Source organism: Drosophila bipectinata, chromosome 3L (genome assembly GCF_030179905.1).
Source record: "Drosophila bipectinata strain 14024-0381.07 chromosome 3L, DbipHiC1v2, whole genome shotgun sequence".
Taxonomy (NCBI): Eukaryota; Metazoa; Arthropoda; class Insecta; order Diptera; family Drosophilidae; genus Drosophila; species Drosophila bipectinata.
The window spans coordinates 10,556,529-10,584,497 of record NC_091738.1 but is presented as its reverse complement, the minus strand read 5'-3'; the positions used below and the strand labels follow the sequence as shown (position 1 = coordinate 10,584,497).

At 42.5% G+C, this 27,969-nt stretch overlaps 1 protein-coding gene across 2 annotated transcripts; it reads right to left on the bottom strand.

Annotated features, from left to right (window-relative positions):
* Positions 1 to 101: 101 nt before the first annotated feature.
* Positions 102 to 27,042, bottom strand: bab2 (bric a brac 2). 2 transcript variants are annotated; one of them, XM_070280066.1, is made up of 5 exons: positions 26,597 to 27,042; positions 22,169 to 24,044; positions 3,187 to 3,265; positions 2,668 to 3,095; positions 102 to 2,506 (listed from the first exon to the last, which is right to left on the bottom strand). In XM_070280066.1, the coding sequence occupies exons 2-5, from the start codon at positions 23,927 to 23,929 to the stop codon at positions 1,520 to 1,522; spliced, it is 3,255 nt and encodes a 1,084-aa protein (XP_070136167.1). In that variant the 5' UTR covers positions 23,930 to 24,044; positions 26,597 to 27,042; the 3' UTR covers positions 102 to 1,519. The 2 variants fall into 2 exon arrangements, with proteins under 2 accessions (XP_070136167.1, XP_070136166.1); XM_070280065.1 differs by having other exon boundaries at positions 26,618 to 27,042.
* Positions 27,043 to 27,969: the final 927 nt, after the last annotated feature.

Sequence of the window (27,969 nt, the reverse complement as noted above, 5' to 3'; positions counted from 1 at the left end):
CATGAAGAATCATACTTTATTTTGGGGACTTGTTAAGCATCATATCTTAATATTTCCCTTGAAACCCCCTTTGAATAAAACACCTCCATATATTGGTTGACAATTAGTTTTTCAATTTGTTTTTATTTTCCGTTTATTTTTGTATAATTTACGGTTCAACTAAACATAAGAATGCCTCGTGCATCTTCGGGGACATACATGTATGTTTAATAATAATAATAATAGTCGTAATAATAATAATAATAATAGTTCACTCACAGAGTACGGACAATACATATGCAGTCTAGGGTATTGTGTGCGATTGTATGTGTTTTTTTGTGTGTGGGCGTATGGGTTGTTTACATAAAATTAGCACAATTATAATGTGATGCTGCCAGCCTGCCTGCGTTGTTTGCTCATTCATTCATTTACAATGTTACAGTACGAGCTCCTCTATCCGATTATCATAGAATAAGTGCCATTTGTATTGGGGCTTGTAGGGGGCCTGCTGTATTGAGGGAGTATTCGGGATGGGGTGGAGTGGGCTGGGGTCGGGGAGGGAGGTATATCTAAGATTAAGTCGAAGCCTAAAGCTATGGAAATTTGTACATTATTTACAGTTACATTTGGAAATACCATTAATATAATTATATAGGTTTAGGCGTGTGTGTTTGGGGTGTGTTTTTGAAGTGTGTTTGCATTATTCTCTATATATCTAAAAGTATATATGCATAGGCTGGTATATATAGTAATTATGTATGTATTTTAATTACCAGAATTTTTGACAACATTCAGTGTGATTGTATGTCTAGGGTTAAGCTACATTTAAGAAATGCACAAGTCTCTAATGGTAATATTAAATTGTTTCATTATGGTTACCTTTACTCTTATCAATATTATATTTTTCGCGTGGCAAAAAAAGGCAATCAACGCAACGCATTCTCTCGAAATAAATAAGAAAAAGTACGAGATCCTATCCTTACAGGAAAGTTTCGAAGTATGTGTGATTATGCGTGTGTGTGTTTTTGTGGGTTTTGGATTCAGTATAGTTTTTGGGTGTGCTTTAATAATAGTTTAATACTTTATATGTACCTTCCTCGTTACGCTCTAAAACTAGCCTAGGCATAAAAACCAGTTAGCAACTTCAACTAAGCACTAAACTCTAAAAACGTTGGGGTTTCCATCAGCAGTCCAAATTTTTCTTTGTGGGGTTGTATGTTTCATTTTTTTCTTTTAATTGGGCGTTTTGGGGTGGTTTTATGTTATTTTCTTTACTTTTTGGGCTAAAAAGAGGGCTAATCCTGGGGTTAGCCTGGAGAACCTTCAGTAATTTAACTTTTGAAAGTAATAATTCTTACTTTAAAGAAAAATTAGCATAATAGTTTTTTATTTTAATGAAAATAATATTGTTTTTAGAAATAATAATTTTAATAGCTTCTTACTTTCAAAGCCAAAGTCACTTACAGTTCTCCCATTATCTTGGAATTCCCTAAAAACGACCAAACCCCAAGGATTGGGGCACTGCCCCTCCTCCCCTGATTCAATCCTCGTGCGGCAGCTCGGTGGCATGCTGCTGCTCCAGCTTGATCTTCATCAGGGGCGACTCCCGGATACCGGGTGCGCCGCCTGCCCCACCCACGGCACCCGGGGCATAGGCGGCCGCCGCTGCAGCAGCTGCCGCCGCATCTGGGTTGGTGAAGAGTTCGCTCATGTCCTGGCCTGGTCCTGGGAAGAAGTCCTCGAAGCGCGGGCTCTTGTTCACCGACTTCTGGAGCAGGCCGTTGGCAATGGCCTCGAAGTCGATGCCGGCGGGCAGGCTCTCCAGGAAGCGCTTGTTGTAGGCGCTGGCCTGGTGCTTCGCATAGTGGGCGGCGGAGTAGGGGGAGGCGGCTCCGGGCCGCTGACTGGCGGACAGGGACTTGGCACTGCCGGACCCCGAACTAGAGCCCCTCGACTGGCTGCCATATTGCCGAGACAGTTCACGCTCCCTCTCTCTTTCGCGCTCCCTATCGCGCTCTCTCTCGCGGGACAACTCCCGGGCATATGAGGCGGCACTGTTCGGAGCGGCGCCACCAGCTCCACCGGCCGATCCCCGCGAGGGCATTACATTCAGGCCGGGCAGTCCCATCAGACCCAGGGCACTCAGGTCCGGGAGGTTCTCGGAGCCCCGGCGGTCGCCCTGCTGCTGCTGATGCTTGGCCGCCGCTGCAGCAACTGCCGCTGCAGCGGAAACCTGGTCTTCGATCTCGGATCTCTGCAGATAGGCCGGCGACTTGTACATGTTCATGGACTGGCCGTGGGGCGACTGCTGTTGGTGGTGCGACGGCTGTTGTTGGTGGTGCGACTGCTGCTGCTGGTGGTGCTGCTGCTGTTGTTGCTGTGAGAGGATCTGCCGGCGCAGCGTCTCCGTCATCGAGCTCAGCGGACTACCAGCGTCCGGTGGAGCCAGTGCGGCATTCTGGGCAGCCATTTTGGCAGCAGCGGCACTGTGATAGCCATTCGAAGCAGATCCTGGTCCAAAGTGGGACTAAATTGTTGAAAAATGAGAAAAAATGGGAAAAAGAGGAAAATCTTGTTAGATGGCTAGCAAGGGAAATATTTTTAATTAAATAAATAAAATAAAGTTCAGCTTTTGGACATTGAAACTAAAAATATATCTTAAAATTATTAAAAATCAAAAGTACTTACACCATGAGCCTGTCCATTGGCGTATTGATGGGCTCCCATGTCCTCCTTGATCTCACGGTAGTCCCGGAAGACCACCGCCTTGATGACACTGCGGATGAGCTCCTCCGGCCACATGCCAAGGAGAATTCTCTGGGGACGACCCCTGGCCTTGGGCCGAGGATCAGCCCCGCCATCCAGGGAGGGTCCCAGCATGTTGTGCACTCGGTTGGCATAAAGGACGAAAGTGGGATACGGTATGTCGTATTTGCGGGCAGCTTGCGACAGCGATAGACCCTCCTTGAGGACACTGAAGATGGCCTCGGCCATGGCCTCGGGTCGCCAGGACTTCAGGGGTCCTCGCTCGCGGAATCGCAGCTGCTGAACCAGGTTTTGCTGATTGGTGTTCCAGCACTTTTGCCACATGGACTGCAACTGGTACTGGTAACTGTCTGCTGGAAGTAAGTTAACACACCGGACACAATGAAAAGCCTGTTATGAGAGGCAGGTGGCCCAACGATGGGCCGAGATTCAGAAACTTACCCGCCACGGAGGCTGCCCCAGTGGCTGCAGCTGCAGCGCCCATCCAGCCACCATGTCCTCCGCTCTCGATCATCTTGGCCTGCAAATAAATGCAAAAAAATTATATAAAGTTAGTGAGGTAAGAAAACTGTAAGATAATCCCTTTCCAGTAACCTTTTTAAAGAATTAAAAACTATAGTTGGCCGTGGAATGGAAACCTCCGCCCAATCGTTGTCACTTGGTTTTCTTTGGCTTAGTTTGGGGCCTGTGACATTTGCACACGAATTGTGGCTGGCCGTAAAAGTTTATGAATGCCATAAATGTTGCCAAAGCATTTTCGTATGCAAAGGGAACCGGAGACGGTGATGGAGACAGAGCCAGCCAGGGAAGCCTCCGAAAGCAAATTAGTATACAAAGTGGGGCTATCCCGGCTACCATTGTCTTGGCGGCTTTTTACGGCCCAGCTAAGGACTACTGCTTCCACCTAGTTTGAATATACAAAAAGCCATTTATTTATTGCTATTATTAGGAATTCAGGTGGAAGCTATGTACCGCTTAATTGAGACCGCCTTTAACCCTATGCCGGTGGTATTAATCAGTTGCCGAGGCAGCGGCAAAAAGCCGTCCATTTAAGGGGCAAGCGGTAGCTCAGACTTAAACTAAAAGCTTCAACTAAAACGGGAGACCATTTTGTTGAAACTCTACAGAGTTTTTTTTTTTGTTTTCCGACTCCACTGGGTATAGGAAAAGTTAAATTGATGCACGTTTCGTGGCATGGTCGGAACAGAGGCTCCGGCCATAAAGCCTTCCTTCGGCCAGTTGGCCATTTTGGCCAGTTTCAGCTGGCCACGCCCACCCCGCGCACGTAGCCATGCATTTTATATGCAGAGGCGTAATACAAATTATGTGCAGCGAGCATGAGGCACAAAAAAAAATAAAACAATCCAAGTATAGAGTGTGGTAAGGTGAGGTGAGGTGAAGAAAAAAAAATGCAGTGCATAAAGAGAACATATAATGCAAGGCTTAAATATTTGAGAAGTAGGCGCTGTAGAATGGAGAAAGGCGAGTGGAGCGAGGAGAAAGGAGAAAGCAGAGAAGGCTGGAGCCTGACATGCCAAGGAAAAAGGTCATAAAACGTATGAATAATTGAAATTGAAAAGTCGGAAGCATTTTTACATTTTTACAAGCACTATAGCTGTAACTGTAACCGTAACTGTAACAAATGCGGCCAAGCTGCAAACAAAATGGCGTTAAAAATGCTATTTTATGTAAAACACTTTGTTAATAATGGCGGCGTTTGGAGGAGGGTGACGCTGACTTATGACAGGCACTGTTACAAGTATAGGGGGTTGTAAAGTTTACAAATAATGAAGGGAAATATTAAATTATGATTTAGAATTGTAGGATTTTTTTTTTGTACTTTTTAATGGGTTTTTCAAGTACTATTTTTCCTCTGTGTATAACTCAAGCAATTGTCGGATATTTATCAAAAGAGCCTGCCTTTTAGAAAACTCGCTCGCATAGTACAATTCATATAATAAAATATTACGAGCTCTGCTCGAAAAATGTTTAATTAATTAAATTTTCAATTCCACTCCCCCTCGGCTAGCAACAACAACTGGCATTTCCTCCTGATCCGAAGCTACCTCTCCTCCCCCTCCCACCCCCTTACCCACTGCTATTCGACAAAAACAAATTTGAAGTGTGCGCGCATTCAACTTTCTTTCAACTCATTTAATTTAATTTGCGGCGCCTCGCTGCTGACGTCGCTGCTGCCTCTCTATGGTGTGGAGCTTCGTCACTAGCTTCTGGAAGTGCTTCCTCTTCTTCTTCTTCTTAGTCAGCCCCATAATGCTGTGCTTGTTCTTCTTGCCAATTACTCATCGTGTGCACGCCCCATTCACATAATAATTTATTTAATTAACTTTTCCGCTGCTACAAATTTCTATAAAAATTTATTGATTTTTGTTTATCTCTCCCCGACTTTCCCCCCTTTGGCAGGCGAGAAACGAAGGCAAAGAAAATATTTTTCGTAGCCAGGGCCTGGACTTTTTCAATACTTTTTTATTTGCGTCCCCCCCTGCTCCACCCACACACACCCCCGCAAATACAGAAACCATACATATATATAGATTTCTATAACTTTGTGTGTCTGTTGGCAATAAAATATAAATTTATAACACGCCCTCACACTCGCATTTACCATCAATCCAAATGCATAGAGAGCCCTTGCCCCACGCCTCCTGCCTCCCCTCTGGCCGCCTTTCAACAGCCTTCAAGTTTTCACTACATCGCGAGCTTAGCCGCCCCGCCACCCCGGCTCTGGGCTGTAATACCCCTCGGATTCTAATGCAATTTTAATTTTATTTTTCAAGCGCGCACATAAACTCGACTCCCCATCCCTTGGAAAAGCACTAAAAACTACACCATACCCGGCACTACCCCCTTCTTCGACGGCATGTCCTTTATCCTTAACCCATCCCCCCCATCTCCTTGGCTTGGAACTTTTGCTGTAGTTTCCTTCTTCCTGGCGCTTTTGCTGTGTATATTTCTTATATTATATAACACTTTATTTATTATTCATTTTCGATTCGTGTTCCACCGTGGTGGCGTCTCAAGTTTGTTATTTCTCTTGTCTGCAACTTGCTCACCGCAATCCCCCTTGACACTCCACTGTCTTGTACCCAGTCCACCACCACCCCACCTCACCCACACACACACACACCATCACAACCACCTTGTGCGTCACAACTAGCAGGAACTTTGCGATTTCCTTTGCGTTTTTGCGGAAAGTCTACTGCCTTTTGCTTTTCCTGGGCGCCTGGTCCCTTTTAGCCTTCACTATTACTACTGCCAACTAGTTTTCTCTCTCTAGCTCCTGCCGGCCAGCCCGCCGCACTTCAGACGCTATTCTCTCTCATTCCGGCAGCTGGCCGGCCACGTTCTCTTCTCTCAGCTCTTCTGGTTCATTCATTTATTTGTATTACGCATGCCACCCACTTATCCATCCGTCCCCCTCTATTCCGGCAACCTTGGCCACGTTTTCTACTTCCGAACTTCCTCTACTGCACTGAGGGAAATACTTTTAATAAGATATATATTAATCAGTACGATTAGCTTCTATTTTAGAAGCTCTATTCATTAATCTTTCAAGGACTCACCCACAAATAGTTCCTTAAGTAATCGTCTTTAAGGTTCTGTGTCAAAGAAAACTGACACTATTTTGGAAGATGCCCGCGAATTCATTTGCATTTTTATAAATCCCCATTCCCATTCCCATGGCTCTCCGAATTTCTAATGACTTTGCCAAAAGCCAGAGGGTATGGGGTGGGTGGTGGGAGGTAGGACACCCAGAGCTCCTTTGGCTCCCTTTTTTTTTTGCCGCAAGACAAAAACGTCGACGTCGGCGGCAACTAAATATTTAATAGTATTTTATTGCACGAATTTCACATAAAATATGCATATTGGCCCAATGCATTATTCATGGGAATAATGTGAAAAACACATTTCGCGAACCGGGCGAGGGTAGAAGGGAAAGCTACTACTGTATATAGATACTTCTTGAGCTCGTACGATATCTAGTTTCATTTTATACATATATTTATTTATATGTATATGTATTTGTAGTTGTATTGGAATATAATGAAATGCAAGAGAGCTATAAACAATTGCACTTGTGGAAATGCTGTCCAAGAAACCAACAGCAACAATAATTGTAGCAATCATAAAGCCAAGTGCGAGTGCATGAAGCTTACTACTCTCTATCCCCCCCGCTTTTTCCCAACACCCCTCTTCTGTGTGCACAGAAAGTTTTGTTTGCCACTCCAACAACAACAACAAACCAGAAACAACAACAACAGACACCAGCTCACCTCACAACAATGGCAACAATAATTTAAATGTAATAAATAATTATACGCCAAGTGTTGAGTGCAACGTGCATTGAGGTGTGTCAAGTTGCCGACTAACCAGCAACTGCCAACTGCCAACAGCAACACTAGTACCAACAACAACAAGAAGAACAACAAAAACAACATCAACCACAGCCGACAACAGAAATTGCTATAAAACATTCAAATGGGCCGCCGACTTCTTTCAGACCCTCGAAAATACCGCGATCCGAGGCACCCCTGTTGTTGCAAGGCGAGCCTGTGTGGGCTGGCTTTGTTGCTGACCCCTTCCCAGAGTTGTCTTGTGTGGCTGTCCTGCGAACTCAGACAGCATTTGGACAGAACTGGCATTTCGGACTTTGTTAAATGTTTATAATAGTGATGACAAAGTGAAAGAAAGGATTAAGGATAGCATATATTAGTTAAGGAAGTTGATGATTAAAATAGTTCTCATTCGGCTTTAGAAATTATTTTTTCTTAAAGAATTTTTAGTCCTTTGATTATCCTTTTCACGTTGCCATCTCTAAAAAGGCAACTCTCCTATATGTATTGGTGGAATTTGTTGCGAGCCCGACCCTGCTGTTATTTTTTCCAGCGTTGTTGAGCAATTGTAACTTCTGTAGTCGTTGCTCATGTAATTTCTGCTGGCTGGTGTAGTTGCAAAGTAAAAATTAACCTCTTGCAAATAGTAATTTATTGTTTTTAGCATAGAGGATAATGAGGATATACGGCTTTGGGCCCCAGCCCCCGTACAGCTCGCCCGAAGCTTGCGCATTGTTGGTTATTGTAATGACTTGGGACTGGCCGGAGCCTTGCGTGTTCTTCGGGCTGATTGAAAGCGCGCTTTCACTGCGAGAAAAGGATATTGTACAATGCCGGGCCAACATAGGACCAAAGGTGAGAAGGACGTGGGCCGACGAAGGGAGAAAGTCTACAAAGTGTTAAAACGGCTGCACACAGTCATTAAATATTAAACCTGTATAAGCCTGGCAGACTAGAGCGGAAAAAAACACACGCCTCCATCATCAGCGGCTCAAAGCTGGAGAAGAAAAACTGGCACCGCACTAATTATTCATGGGCGCGCAAATCTCGCAAGTTTAAATAAAAAGAAAAGCCATAAGGATAGCAGGAAGCGAAATCCGCACCGTCTCCGGTCAAGCGCTCGAATGTATGCTACATTTTTTTTCTCACATCCCACACCGCCTCTGCCAATCGAATGGCTCGAAGGCCTGCAACTGCAACTGTAACTGCAGCAGAAATACCAGGACGGTGGCGGGTGGGGTGCAGTGAACTGCAACGCACTGCAAAGCCTTGAAATAATATTTAATATTTAGAGAGACATAAATATTAAATGAGTCCAAAGCTATGCAAAAAGGTAGCACAACTTTCGCCCGCCCCGTCCGACTTCGTCCTTCTGTGGCGCGTCCACTCGGCCATATAAAGCTAGAATTACAGCTAACATTCCGCCATTATTTTTGCAAAGCAATCAAGGAGGTAGTATGGGCTACAACTTTGTTTAAAAAATAATAAAAAATGATAAAATAATTGTGTAAGAATCTTTGGTATTTTATGACTAAGAATTATTATTTATTTTAATATTATTATTTTTAAAAATCATTTTTAATAAGTATTCTATTGTCGATCACTTGACTTTTACTATTTTGCTTTGAGGCCGAAAACTGCAACTATTTTGCAGCCGTGGCACGCTTTTCTTTGCTTTTGGGCCACAGTTTTTCCATTTGATACTTTGGGGAGTCAAGCAGAGACGCTCTGCCTCGTCCTCGTCCTCTATCTCTTTCTCCAGCGCCATCTCTTTTGCTCTTACTCTCTAACCGTTTCTCAGTCGAACTCTGAGCCGCGTCGAACATCGCCGGCACCATACGAAGTCTTATGAAATATGCACGGCCTGTGTAATTTCTTATTTAAAATGCCATTAAATTTTTTGAATAGCATAGAGAGGAGTAGCGGCCGCCCACTGTCTAAAACAGAGCGCAGCATGCACTCGGTCCCAGATCCTGGGTAAATAGAGGCCCGTGTCCTACCACCCTCCTGCCCTGTCCTGTCCATGTGCTAGCCCATGTGTGTGTGTGTGTGTGTGTTGGTGGGCCCAGGTTAGACAAATATGGTTTGGTCTGGGCTTTGGCTGCTGTTTGAGTTGCAGGCCATGGGGGAGTCGAGTCGAGTCTACTCGGATCGGTCCAAAAACGAAACTAAAACCCAGAACGAGGCGAGGTGAGTGGAGATTTGAAAGTGCTCCGCATCCAAAGTCGGGCCACTTTTAAAATGCATATTTTATTGTTATTTTTTTCAATTTTGCCCACTAAAAGCGGTGGAGCTAAGCCTATAGATGTCGGAAATCGGGAGTACGTGTAATTAATACAAATCGGGGACAAAAACCAATCGGAAAGGGGTCTCATTAAAGTGCAGTGGACAGGACTCCAGGCTATCTGCATCTTTCATGAGTGGAGAATAGGACTGGGATGAATGCACTTCTCCAAAAGGATAGGTTTGTTTTTATATTATCTACCATTTGATAGTGATGGGACTTGGTCTGTTTATCTCAGTGTAGTCTCGTCTCCATTTATATTATTTCCAACTTATTTCTAATGCCCTTTCCCAGCGACCTGTCAAATGTCTGTCCCCAGGAAATGCATTTGTATCTGTATCTGTATAGCTGTATCTGCAACTGCAACTGGCATTGCGGCGGCGATTGTTTCTATATTCAATTCCGTATCTGCATCCGTGTGTGGCAGCAAATGTATTCGCGTTTGTGTCTGAGTGTGTGTAACACCTTTATTAGTCAGCCATAATATTGATTTAGTCGAGCGCTGTCTGCTCAAGATAATTATTATAGTCCAGGCCCATCTGTAACTGGGTGTGTGGGTGTGTGTGTGTATACACACAAAACCATTACATATGTAAATAGATACACACATACACAGGCACAGCTGAGATTGCAGTTGCAATTGATTTGCAGTCTGCGGATGGCGAAAATAATTCGAAACACACACGGATTAAATTTGCATTAGGACCTCTGGCAATTAGCGGATCTGGTAGCTAAAGGCAGGGAATTTCCGAATCGGAAACTCTCTGTCTTTGACTTTGGCTTAGCTCACTGGGAGCTGGTTGCTGGTATCTGTATATTGGACTTAAGTCCCAAAAACCCACATATGGCGCATCCTTTGTCTCAGGATCAGCCGACAATTGCCACGAGCACTTCCAACCAACTTAAAAATAATCATTGATATCGACCATCAAATGAATTTCCTCATAATCAGCTCTCAAGAAAATATATGGCTCATATAATTGGCTGCCGGTTTTGAACTTTAATTTCTCGGATTTGTTTTTCAATTGCTTTTCCGAGGCAGTGGATGGAGGGATGGAATTTATAAGTACTCGGGTATATGTATAGTATATCCAAAGTACTATAGTTGGCCGAAGAGATCGCAAAAAGGCTGCGTCACTTTTATTTGTTTCGCTTGAAGTGCAGGAAATTGTCTGTAGCCCATTTAAAAATAAACAACAATAAAATAAATAATTAAGAAATACGCTTTCTGCGTTTAATTATACACAAAAAGGCAGCCCCACATTGTTGTGAAATGAATTTGCTTGCTAAGGCCGACCAAATGAAAAATGAAATAATAAAACGCGTATTACATAAACGCTCGAAATAAATATTAAAACGTTCGCTGGCTCAGGCTTTTAAAAAAAGTGAATCATATTCAATGGAAGAAGCATTTCAAGAAGCCATCACCAGCAGCCAAGCAGCAGCAGCAGCAACACGCGCAACGCAAATTAATAAAATAAATAAATGCCAAACTAGATTTTTATTTATTTGCGGTATTTATTTTTGGCCTCGCTCACAGAAATAAATCAAATTGAATTGAGGAGGGGGGCTGCTGCCCATTTAGGAGGCGTGGCTGGCCATATAGTTAGTTGGCTTTAGAAATTTACACGACCCCCATTGTCCGAATGCGTGGTCGAGCATTTTAGCGGTCGCGCCTTCACTATTTACTCTTCGAATATCCGTTTTATTTGCGTTTTGATGTGTATTTATATATTTTTTATTTATTTAACATCGTTTTTTCAACAAGCATCCGAAACTCTTCTCGATTGTTTCTAGTATCTGATTTTTTATTTACTTTTAATGAGTCGCCCGCCGAGCGGAAATTTCGGATGCTGCCAGTCGAGATAGTTCTATAGTACTATAGTAATGGATCTGATCTCTCGAGAAGAAGCATTTCCTAAGCTTGTTCTCATTTCTCACTCGGTAAGAGGCTTTTACGTTTATTTTCTTTAAAAAGTTGTATTTTTTATGGCCGGCAAATGACAGACAATGAATGCGTCAAAGGAGGCCGGCAGTTAACTTGGCTGTAAAAGCAATAAAAAGAATAATGCATAAAAAGTTGTTGCTTATAAACTTTATTTTAGCTACAGCTTAACCCTTAGTTGGTCTCTGGGGAGGCGGGAGAGTACACCAGAATATTTTCATCCGAATCACGCTCAAACCAAAACGAATGGGAACTCTCTGACTTATCTGCAGTTCGCAGCCTCTGGTAATTTATTTAAATTTATCTTCATGTCTTTGTCTTCCTCTTCCAACCACATTCACATTCACATTCGGAATTGACTTATTAATTAATTTATGCAGACACGTTTTAGTTTTATTATTTTTAAATTTGTGTAATTTGCTTTCCATACCCCTTACTCCGACTCTGGGAATTGGGGTATCTGAGGCCACCTGAAATCCACCAAGAAATAAGTGGGATTAGGCCATGATTCTGGGCGATTACTGAGTAAGATAAGGTCGAGAATTCCGGTTTATTATGCTTATCGTTTCTTTCACAACAAACAGCCATTTTATTATGTCTTTTTCGGCCATTGAGCATAAATTATTTTGCATTTGTGTTTTTCTTTTCATTTATATTGAGATATTTGGTTGTTTTCTTTATTTTCGTGCGAGTATTTATTTTTTTTAGCTTCATTTAACAATGTTTGTGATTTGATTTTTATGTCCAACCATGTATGTCTCTGTGAGCGTTTTGGAATTTAAATAAATTAAATTTTATTAGTTAAAATTGACGAGAAATATGCCGCGCTCAATGGCACCAACAATAAAGCCAACAAATTCATCCACAAACAAGATAGTTTTGATTAATAAATGCTTTTTGGTGTATCGCACACAAAGTTTATGATGTAGCCAGCTGGCCAAGATGGATTTTATTATGACGGGGATGTTCTTTGATATTTTGTACAAAACACTTTTTGTATACACTTTTATTATTTTATTATTATTATGATGGATACATGGGTTATAGCTTGGTGAGCCTGCAGTTCGGTGCGTTTATTGTCGCCCCGAAAACGCGCCGCGTCACGAATAAGAGTTTCTGGGCCAAGAGGGGTTAAGCCGGTTCATGGTCTGGCTATTGTTCAAATATTTTTCATAATATTTTTGGTTAGAGGGGTTAACGAAGGGAGAGATATATGTTTTCATTCATGAAGACAATTGAAATGCTTTCATTTTGGCTTTTTAAATGACCGCTTTAAGATGCTGTCTTGGTGTAACTTGTTTTTTCTTCCATTTTTTTGGGGCTCATTAGGTCGCCGTGCCCCGCAGAGTCGTATAATTAGCCCAAAAGCCACAACCATACTACTTCCATCTGTGAGCTTGCATAGTTTGAAGATGGAATCAATCAGACGAGTGCTATTTTTAAACAAGAGTCGACTTTTTATTTGATTTTTCACTCGACAGCCGCCACACGCCGCCTGCCAAGTAAATAAGCCAACAAAAAATAAACGGCTTTAACAGCTGATGCCACTAATAAAAGTGAAAAAATAGCGACAACAAAGAAATAACACCACAAATTAAGTCCAAGATTCTATTTTTTTGTATTTTTTGTTCAGCTGGCCACAGGCGAAATGTATTAAAATTAAATTCAAACATTTCGTCGCCGTTTCTTGATTCTTTGTATTTTTTGTCGCTTTTTTTTTTGTTGTATTTTTTGTTCAGTTTTTATAACATTTGCGCATGCGCAAACTGCCAAACGAGCAAATTAATAATTAATGCAAATAAACACACAAAGCGACACGACTAAAAAAACAAGCTGCTAAAAAAGATACAAAACAACAGCAACAACAACGGTTTCGCACAAAAGAAGATACAAAATCAGAACGCACGTGTAACAGAGCTTTGATTAATAAAGTAACCATTTAAATAAATATTATTAATAACGCCACTTTCGGTGGCTATAAATATAAGCTCCGAGGCAACGTTCGCCTGTCTTTATAAATCTGGATTCCGATTTGGAATTTTTTTTTTATTTCGATTTTTTGTTGTTCAGAGATTTGGATTTGTGAGTGTGTTTTTGAGATCAGGCAATTATAACCAAGGCGACTGAAAGTTATGAACCTACATTTCCGATAAAAAAATAATATAGAAAAACGACTTTTCATTCATTTCCGTTTCACCCCAAAAACAAAAAAAAAAAAAAGGTGGAAATGAAAATGTATAGAGGGGAAAGGGAAAACGACTCCGTCACGATGACAAAGGTGAAAAATGCCCCCATATTGCGGCTTACAATAAAACTATATATGTAATTACAAATGTGGCTCAACTGACCGACGAAAATACATTTGGAGGGAAATGGAAATGGAAAATACATGCGATGGAACTTGAGACTTCAGACCCGAGAGAGGGCAGGCAGGCTCCCTAAGAAAAGCCATTAATTAAAAACTATAAAAAAATTACACGATCATATTTTATTGTATCTTGACAGACACACACACACACACATACGCTGTGGATTATTAATTTTTTTTCTTTTTACATTTTATATTTAATTGCTGGCAGCGCGGGAGTCATCAACGTAAAAGTTTTCCCACTTTTTATTATTATTTAAATTTCTGTGTAATTACTGCGAGGATTGTCGTTCCTTTGTCTTCGCTTTATGCATATGCGATTAAGTATATTGTATTCTTTTTTTTTTTTTTTGGTTTCGTTGGTATGGAATGGAAAGTGGGCGGGGGTGGTCTGAGCTCTGGGGGGAGTGGCACTGGCTTTTAATGACCATTGCAGGCGTTGGCTTTCGATTGACATGAGCGCCTGTCCCTCCGTGTGTAGCCGTGTAATTTATATATTTATTAGTTTGCCGTTGCCGCACTTAATTGTTGGATTCAATTGAACTTTTTTATAATTCACCAGCATATCAATTACAATTTATGGCTAATTACATGCAAGACGGTAGCTAGGTAGCCAGGTGCCTAATTAGAAGCCTTTCGGGGAACAATAATCACAATGTCAGAGAGCCATAGAACTGAGAACTGAAAACCAAGTGCCGCAGTAATCCGAGCAGATCGAATTACGATATCACCCTTCAACCTGCACGAACTCATTTCCATTCGCACTTTATCTCTGGGCTCAGGCAAAATTTATTATATCATAATTCAGGGTCTTGAGTCACACTGGGCCATTGCCACACCCCGAAACGGAAAGCGACAAACGGCCCAAATTATCACTAATAAACCATTTTCATTATAAGCCGATGACATGAATCAGCCAGACTACAGAACACAGCACAGCATCTCACTGAGGCAAGGAACACTTACAACGCGTCGCACCCACTACTTGGCGGCTCTTAGTCATTTGGCTTAATGCTAACTATAAATTTAGATTTTAATTTCGAATAATTATGCTCGTTTGCATAAGTTCTTAAGAGCAAACAAAGCCAAACAAAACAAAAGGCAAAAGCGAGCGGGTGAGTGAGCGAGTATCTTGTATCTTGTATCTGGCGCACATGCGAAAACAGTTCAAAGACCTGTTCGACGGCAGAGCCAAACGGTATACCATATTATAAAATAAAAAATTAAATACAAAAGCCAAGACTGCCAGCCAGCAGAGTCGAGGGGAGAAAATAATTACGAATGCTTGGCGGGGCTAAGTAAATGTCAGGAAAATAGTCGAGATTTCAGAGCAGAGAAATACAAAGATGAATAATAATAAATACAAGCAATTAATCACACAATTCGAGCTGCATTTGGATAGGGATACATTGTATGTAGTATGATATCTAAGTGCCATGTATATATCTATGCATTTGGATCTGTGGGAAACTGGTAAATTACAAGGCGCTGACAAAGCGTTTTCCCTCTGGCATTGTGCAACAATTCAATAAATTAATATAGATACAAATAAATAAATGGAATGGCATAGAATGCCAGTAGATGACACAGTGTATAGGCATTAGACCATTGACCAACTTGGCGTCCATTCATCGCACACGAAAATGACTCAGCCACATAAATTTAATTATAGCTCGACGCGAAATTTATTTAGTTTTGCTCAGCCCATTATAAAGTAGGCAAACACCCCACCAGCACACACACCATCCCCCAGCAGAGTATAAAAATATTTAATTAATTATGGTGGAACGTACATATAGTATACTATAGTATAGGATTCCTGGAAATGTGCTCATAAGACGGACTGTTTGCCAAATAAATAAATAAATAGATATAGTATGGTGTATGGTGTATAGGGCTAGGCTTTCCAAATCGAGTTCCCATTTGGCCATATTTTGGGTCCCCGAGCGTGGCAATTTAAAAAATTAGGCAGCATTTAGTTTCCAATTTTTGTCGTGTGTTTCCGAAATGAGCGGCACACATTTGCGACTCATTTAAATTTATTGCTGCCGGTTGTTGCTGCTTTAGATACCCCTGCTTCTGCTTTTGCCTCTGCTGTTGTAATTAATAAAGTAAATTTGACCTCACAGAGATGCAGAGACAACTCGAGGCGACAATATAATGAATGAACGCCAACGATGAGAACAGCAAAATAGAGGCATGACAAACGGCAGCGCGTGCAATTAGCAGCAAGTTGCAGTTGCATATGCAGATGCAGATACAGATACAGATGCAAATGTGAAGTGCTGTTGCCGGTGCAGTTGCAATGCTAGTGTGTTGCAGTGGCAGACAGTGTCTTGATAAATGTCTTTGACAGCGCACAAAACAAACTGTGCAAATATTTGACAAAATACAACTATAAATATTGCTTAAGAATTAATGCGCCGTCTGCCGGGTCGGCCGGGTCTGCTGTATCTTGTATCTGACAGACAAATAGACTCGTACAGTGACACCAAAAAGTGCGTGGCTCGGTGACAACTGGCTGAGACGCTGGGCGCAACTGCGGCTTGCGGCCTGTCAACGCCATGCAGCACCAACATGCAACATCTCAGATGCAGAAGCTACAGAAGCAACAGGCGACAGAATTTACCGCAGAATCTGGGGAGTAACGGTGTCAATTGGACGACCACAGATACTCGCATCCATCAGATACAAACTGCTGCTGCTGCCGCTGCTGCTGGGCGTGGCAGCGGTGGCGGTGGTTCGGGCCAGGCCAAGCCAGACCAGACCAGACCACGAACTTAGCGTTTATCTTTTGTTTAAGCACATTTTCCTTCGACCGTTGCTGTCGGTGATGTTGACATTTGTGTTTACCGTTAAATAAATATTGAATAGAAAATGTATTCGTTGAGCAAATATTGTAAATAAGATAGTTTCTAAGTTGTTGTTGTTGTTGTTGTTGTGGTTGCATTTGCTGTTTACCTGCCAACGGCGGCGAAAGAAGTTTCGAGCACACTTGCATTTGCATTTTTTGTGCAGCACAGGTGAGCTGTGTGGCTTGGTATCTGGTATCTTGTATCTGGTATCTGGCGGATGCTATCTGCAAGACCTACTTGCCAGTTTCCAGATGCTAGGGCTTTGTGGAGATAATGTGAAAATAAAAATAACAAATAGATATAAAAACAGAAAACCATCTGCCTGGAGAATGGCTCTCCATTAAAAAATCAACTTTCAATGGCTTTCCAAACATTTCCCACCAAACTCCGGGGCTTCAGGCTTCAGTCTTCTGCCTTTGAGCCTCCTAAGCATTAAAAAACACAAGGAAAAATACTTCAACTAATAAAATGCATAAATAACAGCAGCAGCCATGAAAAACTAAACTGGAAACTGAAAACTAAAAACTGGAAACATATGTTTGGTTTTACAAATTATATATCCAATCGTAATAATTACACGCCAGCCAGAGAGGGTTCGATCCGAGGGGGATCCTCCCTGCCTTCATTTCTCCGCCGCGGATGCATTTCTTGCAGCGCCGACCAAGCGGGGGTGCCACAAAGTATAAGAAAGAAAAAAAATAAATAAAAATAAAAGAGCAATTGCAGCCGGGAGGCGGCAGGGTCAGAGGTCGGGGGAGAAAAGGGCAAAGGAATGGGAATAAAACACAAACGAAGCAGATGAAGAGGAATGGCTAAATTAAGAAATGCAGTTCAGAGTGCAACAGCAGCAGCGGGGAGGAGGGTGAGGAGGTAGATGAAGAATAAATAAATGAACAAAACAAAAAAAAAAAAGAATATGTTCTACGGCAAATGTACACAAAGTAATAAATATTGATGTGCGCGGGAGGGAGGGAGGAGGGCGAGGAGACCGAACTGTGGACCGAACATTCCGTTTACATGTGTTCGTCCGTTGCTGTGCTGCCAGCAGCAGATACAAGATACAAGATACATTTAATAATTCACAGATGCATTTCCAGCAGATGTGTTAAAATTCGTAGAGTAATAAAATAACAAATCAAATGCAGGAAAAGGCAAACTTCAAAGGCTCATCGAAATACTTTTCTGTTTACAGATGCGACTCGAACCGCGGCGATAAACAAATAAAAAAATTAAAAGCTTAAGATGTGATGAGTTAGACTCGAAAGCTGTTACTAAAAACCCAAACTCCTACTCAAGATGGACTCCATTTCGCTCACTTTGCTGGCTAATTTCACGCCGAATGCAGCCGCCGCCACAGGATGCACAAAAGGACTCAAGCGGCTGGAAAAAGGAAAGCCACACAAGTGCCGCACTGACTGCAATCGAACCTTTCCAGCAAATTGCATTCGCATAAAGGAGAGAAAACTGCAGTTGCACTCAGGCCTCAAGTGGGTGGTTGACTAGTGGGTGGTGGGCGGCAGTGGGCTGCGGATTGTGTGGCAAAGCGCCACCATTATGCCTAAGAGGCAGCAAAAGAGAGGAAAGAGTTTTTTTAGTTGATTGCCAAATTAGAGACGATTACTTCTGCTATTATCCTGGCTAGGGAAAAAGGCGAAGAAATAAGTATCTTCTATCTAACATATCTTACTCTAGCTGAAAGATACTTTAAAATTTTTTAATATTACTTTCTATTTTGCAATAAGCCATTATTCATTTCAAAACAATTGAAATTTTTCGCTCTGTGGAGTCGCTGTCAAATTATAACACATTATAATGCCATTTGCGGCTGCGGTGAAACTATCAGATACAAGATACAAGACAATTTTCTTTAATTTCGGTTTCTCATTTGAGCCGTTATCTGTGCTCCCCTTTTTGTGAGTGGCCCTAATTGTGGCAAGCTGCGTCTTAGGACTCTGCGCCGCCGAAGAGTATCCGCATCCGCAAGATGCACACTGGTACTGGTTCTGGTGCAGGTCTCGCGCTCCGCCGTATCTGCCGGCTATAAATTTTGTATCTCCGACTCTGGGGCAGAGTCTCGGATCCACTCCCCCGAACTAGGTTTGTATCTCTGATGTGGTTCGGTGTGTGTGTTTGTCTGTTTGTAATTGCGTAAACAGACTCGTACATATTTTATTTTATATTTTATTGTTTCGCTCCGCTGCGCTGCGCCATAAGGGCAGATACCTATAATTTTCTTATGTCTTTCCTACAATGAAAACACACCGAAGCAGCAACCGACAACCGGCAACACAAGCTGAAACTGAAACTGAAACAGAAACAGGCTATGGCAATAATAATCATCATCATCAACGTCGTCATCGTCATCGTAGTAGTCGTCGTCATAAAGACAACAGTCGCGACTGCACTAACGACGGCAAAGTGTATCTGTATCTGTACCCTGTAGACCACAATAAATGCGGAATAAATAAATAAAGTGTAACAAAAGGCAGCCAAATAGATGGAAATATAACAAAAACTTAATACAAGGAAAACAAATGAAGGAACGCAGCTGGAACATTAAAATGATGAACGGATATGGCAGGAGAACCTATTCAAATACCCACCGCCAAGGGTCCAAAGTTTTAATATCATAAAAAAAAATCACATGGCTAATATTACACTTTGTGTACAAAGTACTAGTACCAATAAAATAATTCACACTATCAAAAGAAATAAAATCACATAGCAAAAGTATTCCAAGTTATATAAAGTAGTATAATACGATAAAAAAAAAAAATGAAATCAGATAGCGAGGGCACAAGTATTTGTTATAAACGAACCCAATCTGATACTAAAGTTATACCCCTTAAGTCCAATTAGCCAAAAATGTTTCTATAATTACCCTTCAAGCCAAGTGCACGGAGTTGGACGATGGCCATTGAAAAACCCAGATATATGGTATAGGGCCATATAAATTCTATTGTCCCCCAGTATACGCTAATCGGTTTTTTCTTTTCTTTATTTAAACAATCACCGTCGGCCTGTAAATACAAAGATGATTTGGCCAAAAATCATTCTAGATTCTAGACTCACTGCGTCACTCTACACGAGTCATACAGTTTGCCATTATCAGTCTTAATATAAAAAACTACAAGACCACTGATCACGTAGCGCCAATAAGAACGAATTAAAAATAAAATATAAAAAACAAAAAAAACAAGGAATATACTATGAAGAAAAGAAAAAAAAAGAATCAAGAGAAATCTTATCAGGGAAATTACCAAAGCCAAGAGCTGGAGCTGGAATCGACGCGACTTAAGATTACAAATTGTTATTATGATTATATTCTTGTATTATTTGCACGACGATAAGATCTATGTGGGTTTATGGCCAGCTCGGGTCTGTCATAAAATAAATTACTTATTTATTTCGAGTGCGGTCCGACCAGGCACCGAAAAATTTCCTTTATATAACAAGAACAATTGCTGCAACGTTTATGGCCCAAACGACAAACTAAAGAAATTATCGAAATTGCCTCGTAAATTATAGAATTCACATATAATTCATGCGACTGAATTCCAAAGTGCCGCCCGCCTTACGAAATCCTTTAATCTTCGAAATGGAAAATGCCTCTAGCCCCTTTTTTTTATATTCCCGATAAGAGGGCCTAACCCTATAGATTTTCCCATTGGGCTACCGGGGTGGCCCATGGCTATGCTATAAGTCTCTGTGCGATCGGGCTCGTTTATGTAAAAAGTCAGCGGACATAAATTTGATTTATTTCCCGGCTTGGGTTCGAATCAATCAAAGTGTTTTTATGAGCTCCAGAGTCCGGACTATAGACCTCACAGGAAACAGCCCGTTGACATTTGGATTACGAGTTGGGCCCGAAAAGAAAAGAAGATTCACACGGTAAGAGTAAATATTAAAACATGAAAGAAAAGTATAAAATAAAGAAAACAAAACCTCTTTAAGCATTTCCTTTAGATCGGTAGAGTTCAAGCAACCTGCTTAGCATAAAACCAGAGATACACATAGACTCGGTAGAGTAATTATGACTAACACTGGAGAGGACAAAGCTGGTGGAGAAGCTTGTCTAGGAGTGAGTGGGCGGGGGGCCCGCCGCCCTTGGCTGTCAAAGAACTTTCAGCACTTGGCAATTTTCAGTAATTTTCTTGCAAACACAATTCGCAAACGCACAAAAGAAAAGACAAAGCAAATACAAGGAAAAGTCAAGGAACTCGCACAAAAATTTTGATGGGTGGGAACAGGAACTGGGGTCGGGGTAGTGTCTGGAAAAGCCCTCAACTTGTGACTTTTCCTGACGGCTGGGTCGCCGGAAAACTGCGTGTGTGTCTCGGTATCTCTCGCTCTTGCCCTGTGTGTGTGTGTGCTACTCTCACCCTGCCTGGCCCTGGGTGTGAGTCCATGAATGAAAGCCCCCAAAGAGAAGAAAACTCTCACAATTGACTTGGCCAAGTGCTATGGACTCTATTAAGTAACAGGCTCCCAGCTTCAGCTTCCTCCTCTCGTTTGCTTTTTTGGCCAAAAAGTCTTGTGGGGGGCCGTAGGAACTCCCCCTCTAGTGACGTCGTGAAATTTTTGGTGGTCTTCCAAATGGAGTAGCACTTTTTGCTTTTACTGCCAGCCGTCTATTTCTTCTTGATTTTATTTCTCATTTCATTTTAATAAATTAACCAAGGAGCCTGATTTTTTTGAACGCATAAATATGCAGTATCTGTATCGTGGAGCCTTCATCTAGTATTCATATTCATGAGTCTGGCTCATTTATTATATAGATTTATTTGTACGGGTCTAGATTCTAGATAGGTACATACATATATGTATAAACAAATCGAGTGCAAAAGTAACACGGCTCTGGAAAAATATGCCAGCTAAAGAATTAATGCTCAATGTCAGCGTTTGAGGTAAAGTAAATATTAAGTGTTTATCGCAGATATACTAATGCCATACTATACTATATATATGTCGGAATATATGATATATGAAAAAGTATATGAGACAAAATGTTAAAGCCAAGAATGCAGGGAAAATCGGAAGCGCATTAGTTGCAATTATGGAGAATCAGATGCACGAGACGAACAAATCAAATATTTGTGCGACTTTTGTTTGCCTTGCCATCAATTTTTGCCAATTTGTTTATAATTTTGTTGAGTTTCTCTCCCGCTTTGTCTCCTTGCTGGATTTTTATTATTTTCTGCGGCATTTTGTGCCTACTTGCCGTCTTTTGTAGCGCATTTGTATGCGTGCATTGTGCAATTTTCGTCATTAGCATTAAATGTTGTTGAATTATTTTTCAAGTCGCTGACGCACTTAATGTCGCGACCTCGCCCCCCTTGACCCCCTCTTCGTTTTAAAGTGCTTCTTATACAAATAGTAAATCGGCATTAATTTGCGATCTAATAGAAATAACAGCGCTCTGGGTAAATGCAAAAGATTTCGTTAATATGCATGCACTCCTGCACTTTCCAAACTAAATAGGCGGCCTACACGGCGAATGCGCAATATGCTAAATAGTGTGGAGGACGGGGGAGGGTCAGAGGTCGATGGGGAAGTGGATTCCCAACAAGCTATGTACTTGGTTCGTACTATACTACATATGTAAAGACTGCCACTTACCCTCTCTTCCTCGCGTATCATTTCGGCAATTTCTGGCTTGATTTCCATGTCGTCGTGATGGGAACCCACTGAGGAGGCGGATGCACTGCCTCCGGCTCCTGCTCCCGCTGAGGGGGCAGCGGCTCCTGCTCCTGATCCGGCTGCGGCAGCCCCTGATCCAGCGGCGGCTGCTGCCAGGGCACTGGCCATGGCGTGGGAGTGGGCCAGCTGGTGTTGGGCGGCCAGTTGCTGGGCGGCAGCGGCGGCGGCGTGGTGGTGCATCGAGGCGGGTGGAGCCGGTGGTACGACGGCGGCATGATGGGCGGCAGCGGCCACTGCGGCGGCCATGTGCGGGGGCAGAGCAGTCTGGGCGGCACTGGCGCCGGGTGGGGAGTGCAGTGCAGCTCCACTGCTGCCGCTTCCATTGCTGTGAGCCGAGGGCGGCGGCGGGGAGCTCCGAGAGGTTCCCCGTTCGTTGGACGAGGCGCTCTGCAGGCTCTGGGGGTTGGGCGAGGCGAAGGGATTGCGGACTATCGTGGAAGTGGTCATGGCCAAGGGCTGAGTCTGGCTCTGGTTTCCTGGAGTGGCCCGTTCCGAGGTCTCGGAATCTCCGCCCTGTAGCGAGGGGCTGGGAGTGGCGTAGCTGCCGTCGCGGGAACGTTTCCGCTGGCGCTGATTCAAGTCAAGGGCTCCATCCGCCAGCAATCGAGGTCTTTTGGCCTTCAGCTCGTCCTCCGGATCAGCGTCGTCGTGCTGTCGGAGAATGGCAGCTGCCGCCGCCAACTCCTCCTCGTCGTCCTCATCGTCGTAGACCGACATGGGATGGGCGGAGGCTCCGCCGTCTCCCCTGCCTGCACTGACCTCCGCCAGGCCGCGGATCTTCAGCGTCTCGGCCACTTTCAGCAGGGGATTGATCTGATCCTGGCACACATTAATCTCACCCTTGTACATGAACTCCACCAGAGCCTTCAGATCCGACCAGTTGACGTCCCGCATGATGATGATCGGGTGCTGGCAGGGATTGTCGTAGAACAGGGCCTGGAAATACGGGGAGCAGGCGGACAGCACCATCTTGTGTGCCTTGATCGAGTGTCCTTCGCAGGCGAGAGTCACGTCCACGAAGGACTCGCTCTGCAGAAGTTCGTCAAAGACGTTGGTCAGATTGGACTGGTAGTTGTTCCAGCGCAGACAGAACTGCTGGTTGTCCCCACCGCTTCCGGATGGTGGGGCTACTCTTCGCCTGGGCGGCTTCACTTCCGGATTGGTTTTGATTTTGCTCTCCACCGGGACTGATCCTCGGCCGAATTCGAAAAGAGCCGAGGCGGCAATCTTGAGATTTTGCTGGGGCTGCGGGGAGACGGGCAGAGATCGGGACTTCTTGGCCTCCAGGCGCAGTCGCAGCTCGGGATCATCGGGATCCCGCAGACCCACCACCTCGCTGGAGGTCAGTGGGCGTGGTGGAGGCGTCAGGGGCTGATCGTTCAGCAGACTGGCTTTGGCTTTCGCCATTGAATCTGAGTCTGTTTCTGTGGCTGGTTTCTCTGCAAGATCTGTGTCTGTGTGCGAAGCGTTTTCTTTGGACTCTTCCAGACTAGCTTCCATTCCGCTCTCTTGCGGCGACTTGACATCACTGTCCTCCGGCTCTCCCAGGACGGGCTCCACCACCTCCTTGGGCTCTAGCAGGCCCGGCATTGTGTAGTCACTCGGCTCGTACTGTTCCACTCCCGTCATCTCGGTCTCCGACTTTAGCTCAAAGTCCACAATCTGTTTGGTCATGTCCATGGTGCTGGGATGGGTTTTATCGTCTTTGTATATCAAGTGCAGGATTCACCCGGGGATTCCTAACACATTTTCGAAGGCCTTGTTGTCAGAACTTTTCCTGGGAACAGTTCAAAAGCTGCAATTAAAAGAAATTACAAATGATGTTCACAAAAAGATAAATAAACTTGAGTAATATTAAATGGATATATTTAGCAAGAAATATGTATCTTTCCCCTATCATCTGGAAGAGATTTCCAGGAGAACGTATTATTCATAATTTTAAGAGAATTTAATTGGTAAATACAACTATCTCTCATATAAACAAATAGATACAAAGCTCTCAGTTCTTGGAAATTTTAGACAGTCATTGCTGAAACTCAGCAAAAATGAGCAAGGGTCAAAAAATGTCCGTCAATTGGATACATACATATGTCTAGTAAATGGCTAAGTCTATCCCCAACTAATTGAATATATTTGCGGATTTATTATCTAATATCTTGGCAAGCATTTTATCCCCATCATAGTCGTATCACAACTAACACATTTACTCTTGGCCATAACTCTATTAAATAAGCCTATTAATCTTGCCGAAAATTTCCATGAATTTCTATTAATTTATGTTTAGTATTTTCCCTCCAGCCCTCCACCCACACCGCCCACTTGCCCCCAGCCCAGCCCCCCAGTTCAGCCCAGAAATGTGCTTTATTAGCTAAAAGCTAAGCACACATTTATTTATGTTTAATTTGGCTTAATTTATATTACTGAGCTGCAATTATTTGTAGTCTCCTATACGCTTGGCTCGGCTCTGCCAATTGTTATATATACATATATGTATTTATATATCTATATATCTGTATCTGAACAGATACAGACAGTGTGTGGTGTGTGTGCGATTATTGCTTATTTTGTATTGTTGTCTCTGGATCTACTTGCATGCGCATATCGCCCGTCTATAGATTTATATTTAATTAAATATTATTATTTATGGCAGCGCTGAGAGAGAGCCAAAAGTAATTATATTTATTTAAATATTTTGTATAATTTTAATTTATGTGTGTGTGCTCAGGGGATTTCTACAAGAGGGGTGGGTGGACTCTATAAAGTAGGGAGGGCGAGGATGGGACAATGGGTTTTGGGTTAAAAAGTTGCTGGCTCTGCTGGCTGCTATTACATTCGCTGCTGTCATAAAATTTAATTATATTTATTATTATTGTTATTATAATTCTTCTTCTTGCTACTTTTTATGTTTATTATTATTTCATTCCAATTAAATCTTGTGGCTCTGTAGCGACTCATCGTCGTCGTTGGCTGTTATTATTTTTGTTTATTTTATTGTTGTTGCCGTTGCTGTTGCTGGAGAGTCATCGTCGAGGGAGCCTTGCCCCCTGCCTTATCCTTGCCCCCACCGAAAGGAAGAAAATATCTTCACCCACCCCCCCCCTGAAGCTCCACCATTTTGCCTTTTTGGCAACGTTTGGTTTATTGTTATGGCCGCGCTCTGCCTTTTGTTATTCCTTTTATTTATTCATGTTGTTGCTGTTATCGTTGTTCGGCGGCGTTCGCATTAAATTTGATGCTTCTTTGGAAAAAGTCAGCCTCAAATAAATAAATAAGTAAATTGCCTAAATGCAGGGCAAAAAATTGAAAATTCATAACAAAACCGAACTAAAGAATCGCCTTCTTTCGGTGATTTCCCATAGTTGCCTTATAACTTCCTGTCTCCATTTCCTCATCTCGCCGCTGCCGTTTCATTTTTTTATTTTTTGATTAATTATTTATAACGAGCGCAGCTGTTTACAAAAAAAATAACAAAATGAACAGAATACAAAATACAGATGGGAAGTAAATAGCGGACGGAATGCGAGCCACTTCTCCAAGCACTTTATTTATTTATTATTTTTGTATATATTTATTTAATTTATTTTCGCTTCGTTCTCGAGACTCGAGGTTGCGAGTCCTTCCAAGTTGGCAACACAAACATGCACAGACACACAAACACACACACAGACACAAAGCACAAGGAGCAGCAGCACATTTATATATATATATATATATATATATATTGTATATTGTATTTATTTATTAACGCTTATTTATTATTTATGCAGCAAGTAATAAATTACACAGGCAGAGCTCGTTGTTGCTGCTACTGGTGTGCCTGGGCTTGTGCTTGTGCTTCTGCCAGTGCTCTCGGGCTCGTGGAAAATGTTTACAAACTGTTTTTGGCGCGTGCCTCCCACTCGAGGGAAACTCGGAAAAGTTGCTCCTTCGCGTAAGTTTTCTTCTTAATTCCTGAGCGCCCAAAAGACGTCGAATCTACAAGAGCAACAGCAACAGCACTAGCAGCAACAGCAGCAACATCACCAGACACGGCAGCAACACCATCGCTTTTTACGACCATGAGGAGGTTTTTCTTTTTTTTTTTGGGAGGCAACTTGGGGAAGTGGAGGGACTGGATTGTGTTATAAATTAATAAATTACAATTTCTTTGGGTGGAAAGGAAAATGCGCGGAAAATGTGCGGGGCCACTGGATATAATTTATATATGTATGTGTATAGTGAATTTCTATAAGGAGGAAAATCGATTTTCGTGCAGTAGCAATTAAATGCATTGCAACCAGCTCAGCTCAGCTAGCTCACTGTCATTTGTCATAAATAATAATGCACTACAATTATTGTAATAATCACCGTACTATACACCGTACATACACTTGGTCTGCTTTTTCGTAATTTTTGTTTCACTTTCCGACTGCAGCTTAGTTTTCTTCACTTTTTTTTACTTTGATTTTGTGGCATCAACTATATTAATAGAATATTTATTGTTTTGATGTTCACTGCATGCAACACATGCTGTTGCAACTGATTTTTTTTTTTTTTTGTTGTCACCGCTCTTGTCTCACGTCACTTGTTGTTGCTGTTCTTGTTATTGTCTTTATTCTTGTTGTTGTTGTTGTTATTGTTATTGGTGGTAGTGGTGGTGGCTCTTGTTGCCGGTACACAAACGATGTTGCACTCACGACGAAAGTCAGATACGGACTGAAAGATACACGAACTGAAAGATACGCTCTGCGCTGGGGTAGTATGGCACTTCTCAGCTAAAAAGCCGACTGCGAAGAGAGTTCGTATTGTAACGAACTGAAAGATACGAATTCGAAACTGAGCAATTTCACTGAATGGAACTCGAGGCAGCTCAGCCGGCGTTGCCGTCGACGTTGACGGCGCTGCCCACGAACGTGAAACGCTCTCAGCAGCAGAGAGGATTCCGGCGTCGGCGTCGTTTTTCCGGTTTTTGCGGCGAATTCGGTAAGAGGCTTGTTTCTGGCTAAGAGAAGGAAAATAAATTCAAAAAGAAGTTCTCTTCGGGTCTTTGTTTTACTTCATAAGTGATCTTAGGAAATCAAAAATTTATTATTTCAAAAAAAATATATAAAAGAAACTTAATTCTTATCAGGTTTTTTTTAATGAAAATCTTTAAAAAAATATTGAGTTCATATTTTCAGGAAAACTTCTTTCTTCAGAAATTCTCTGCAGTATCTCAAGTCTTCAAAAAGTTTAAAAATATATCCTAGAATTTCATAAAAACAAAAGTACCCTAGCTGTTACCCCAATATCTGAGATATCCTTGCAATTCAAAGCCCAAAATGTGTCCTGTATTGCAACCAACTTACCCTGGGAAATCTCCAGTAAGCCTAAATCGAAGAAAATCGCGAATCAAGATAGCAAATACCAAAAACAAAAAAAAGAAAAGCAATTAAGCCTACTCAAATGCTGGCACCTGCAACCTGAAGAGAAGCAACTTGCAACAACAACTGTTGCAGGCAAGAAAGAGAGATGCTGGCCAGTGTCCAGTAAGAAAGTGTTGCCAATAGTTGCCAACCCTCTGGCGGCGGCCTTCTCCTTCTTCTGCTTCTTCTGCCTGCTTGCGAGGGGGCCGAAAACTATGGCAAAAAGAGCAGAGAAAAAGCTGGCGAAAAGCAACAGAAACACTCTGCCACTTGGCCACGCCTCCAAAGCTCACGCGAGTGAGTAAGACAGCAATCTAGGTTCTCGACGGGCAGGCG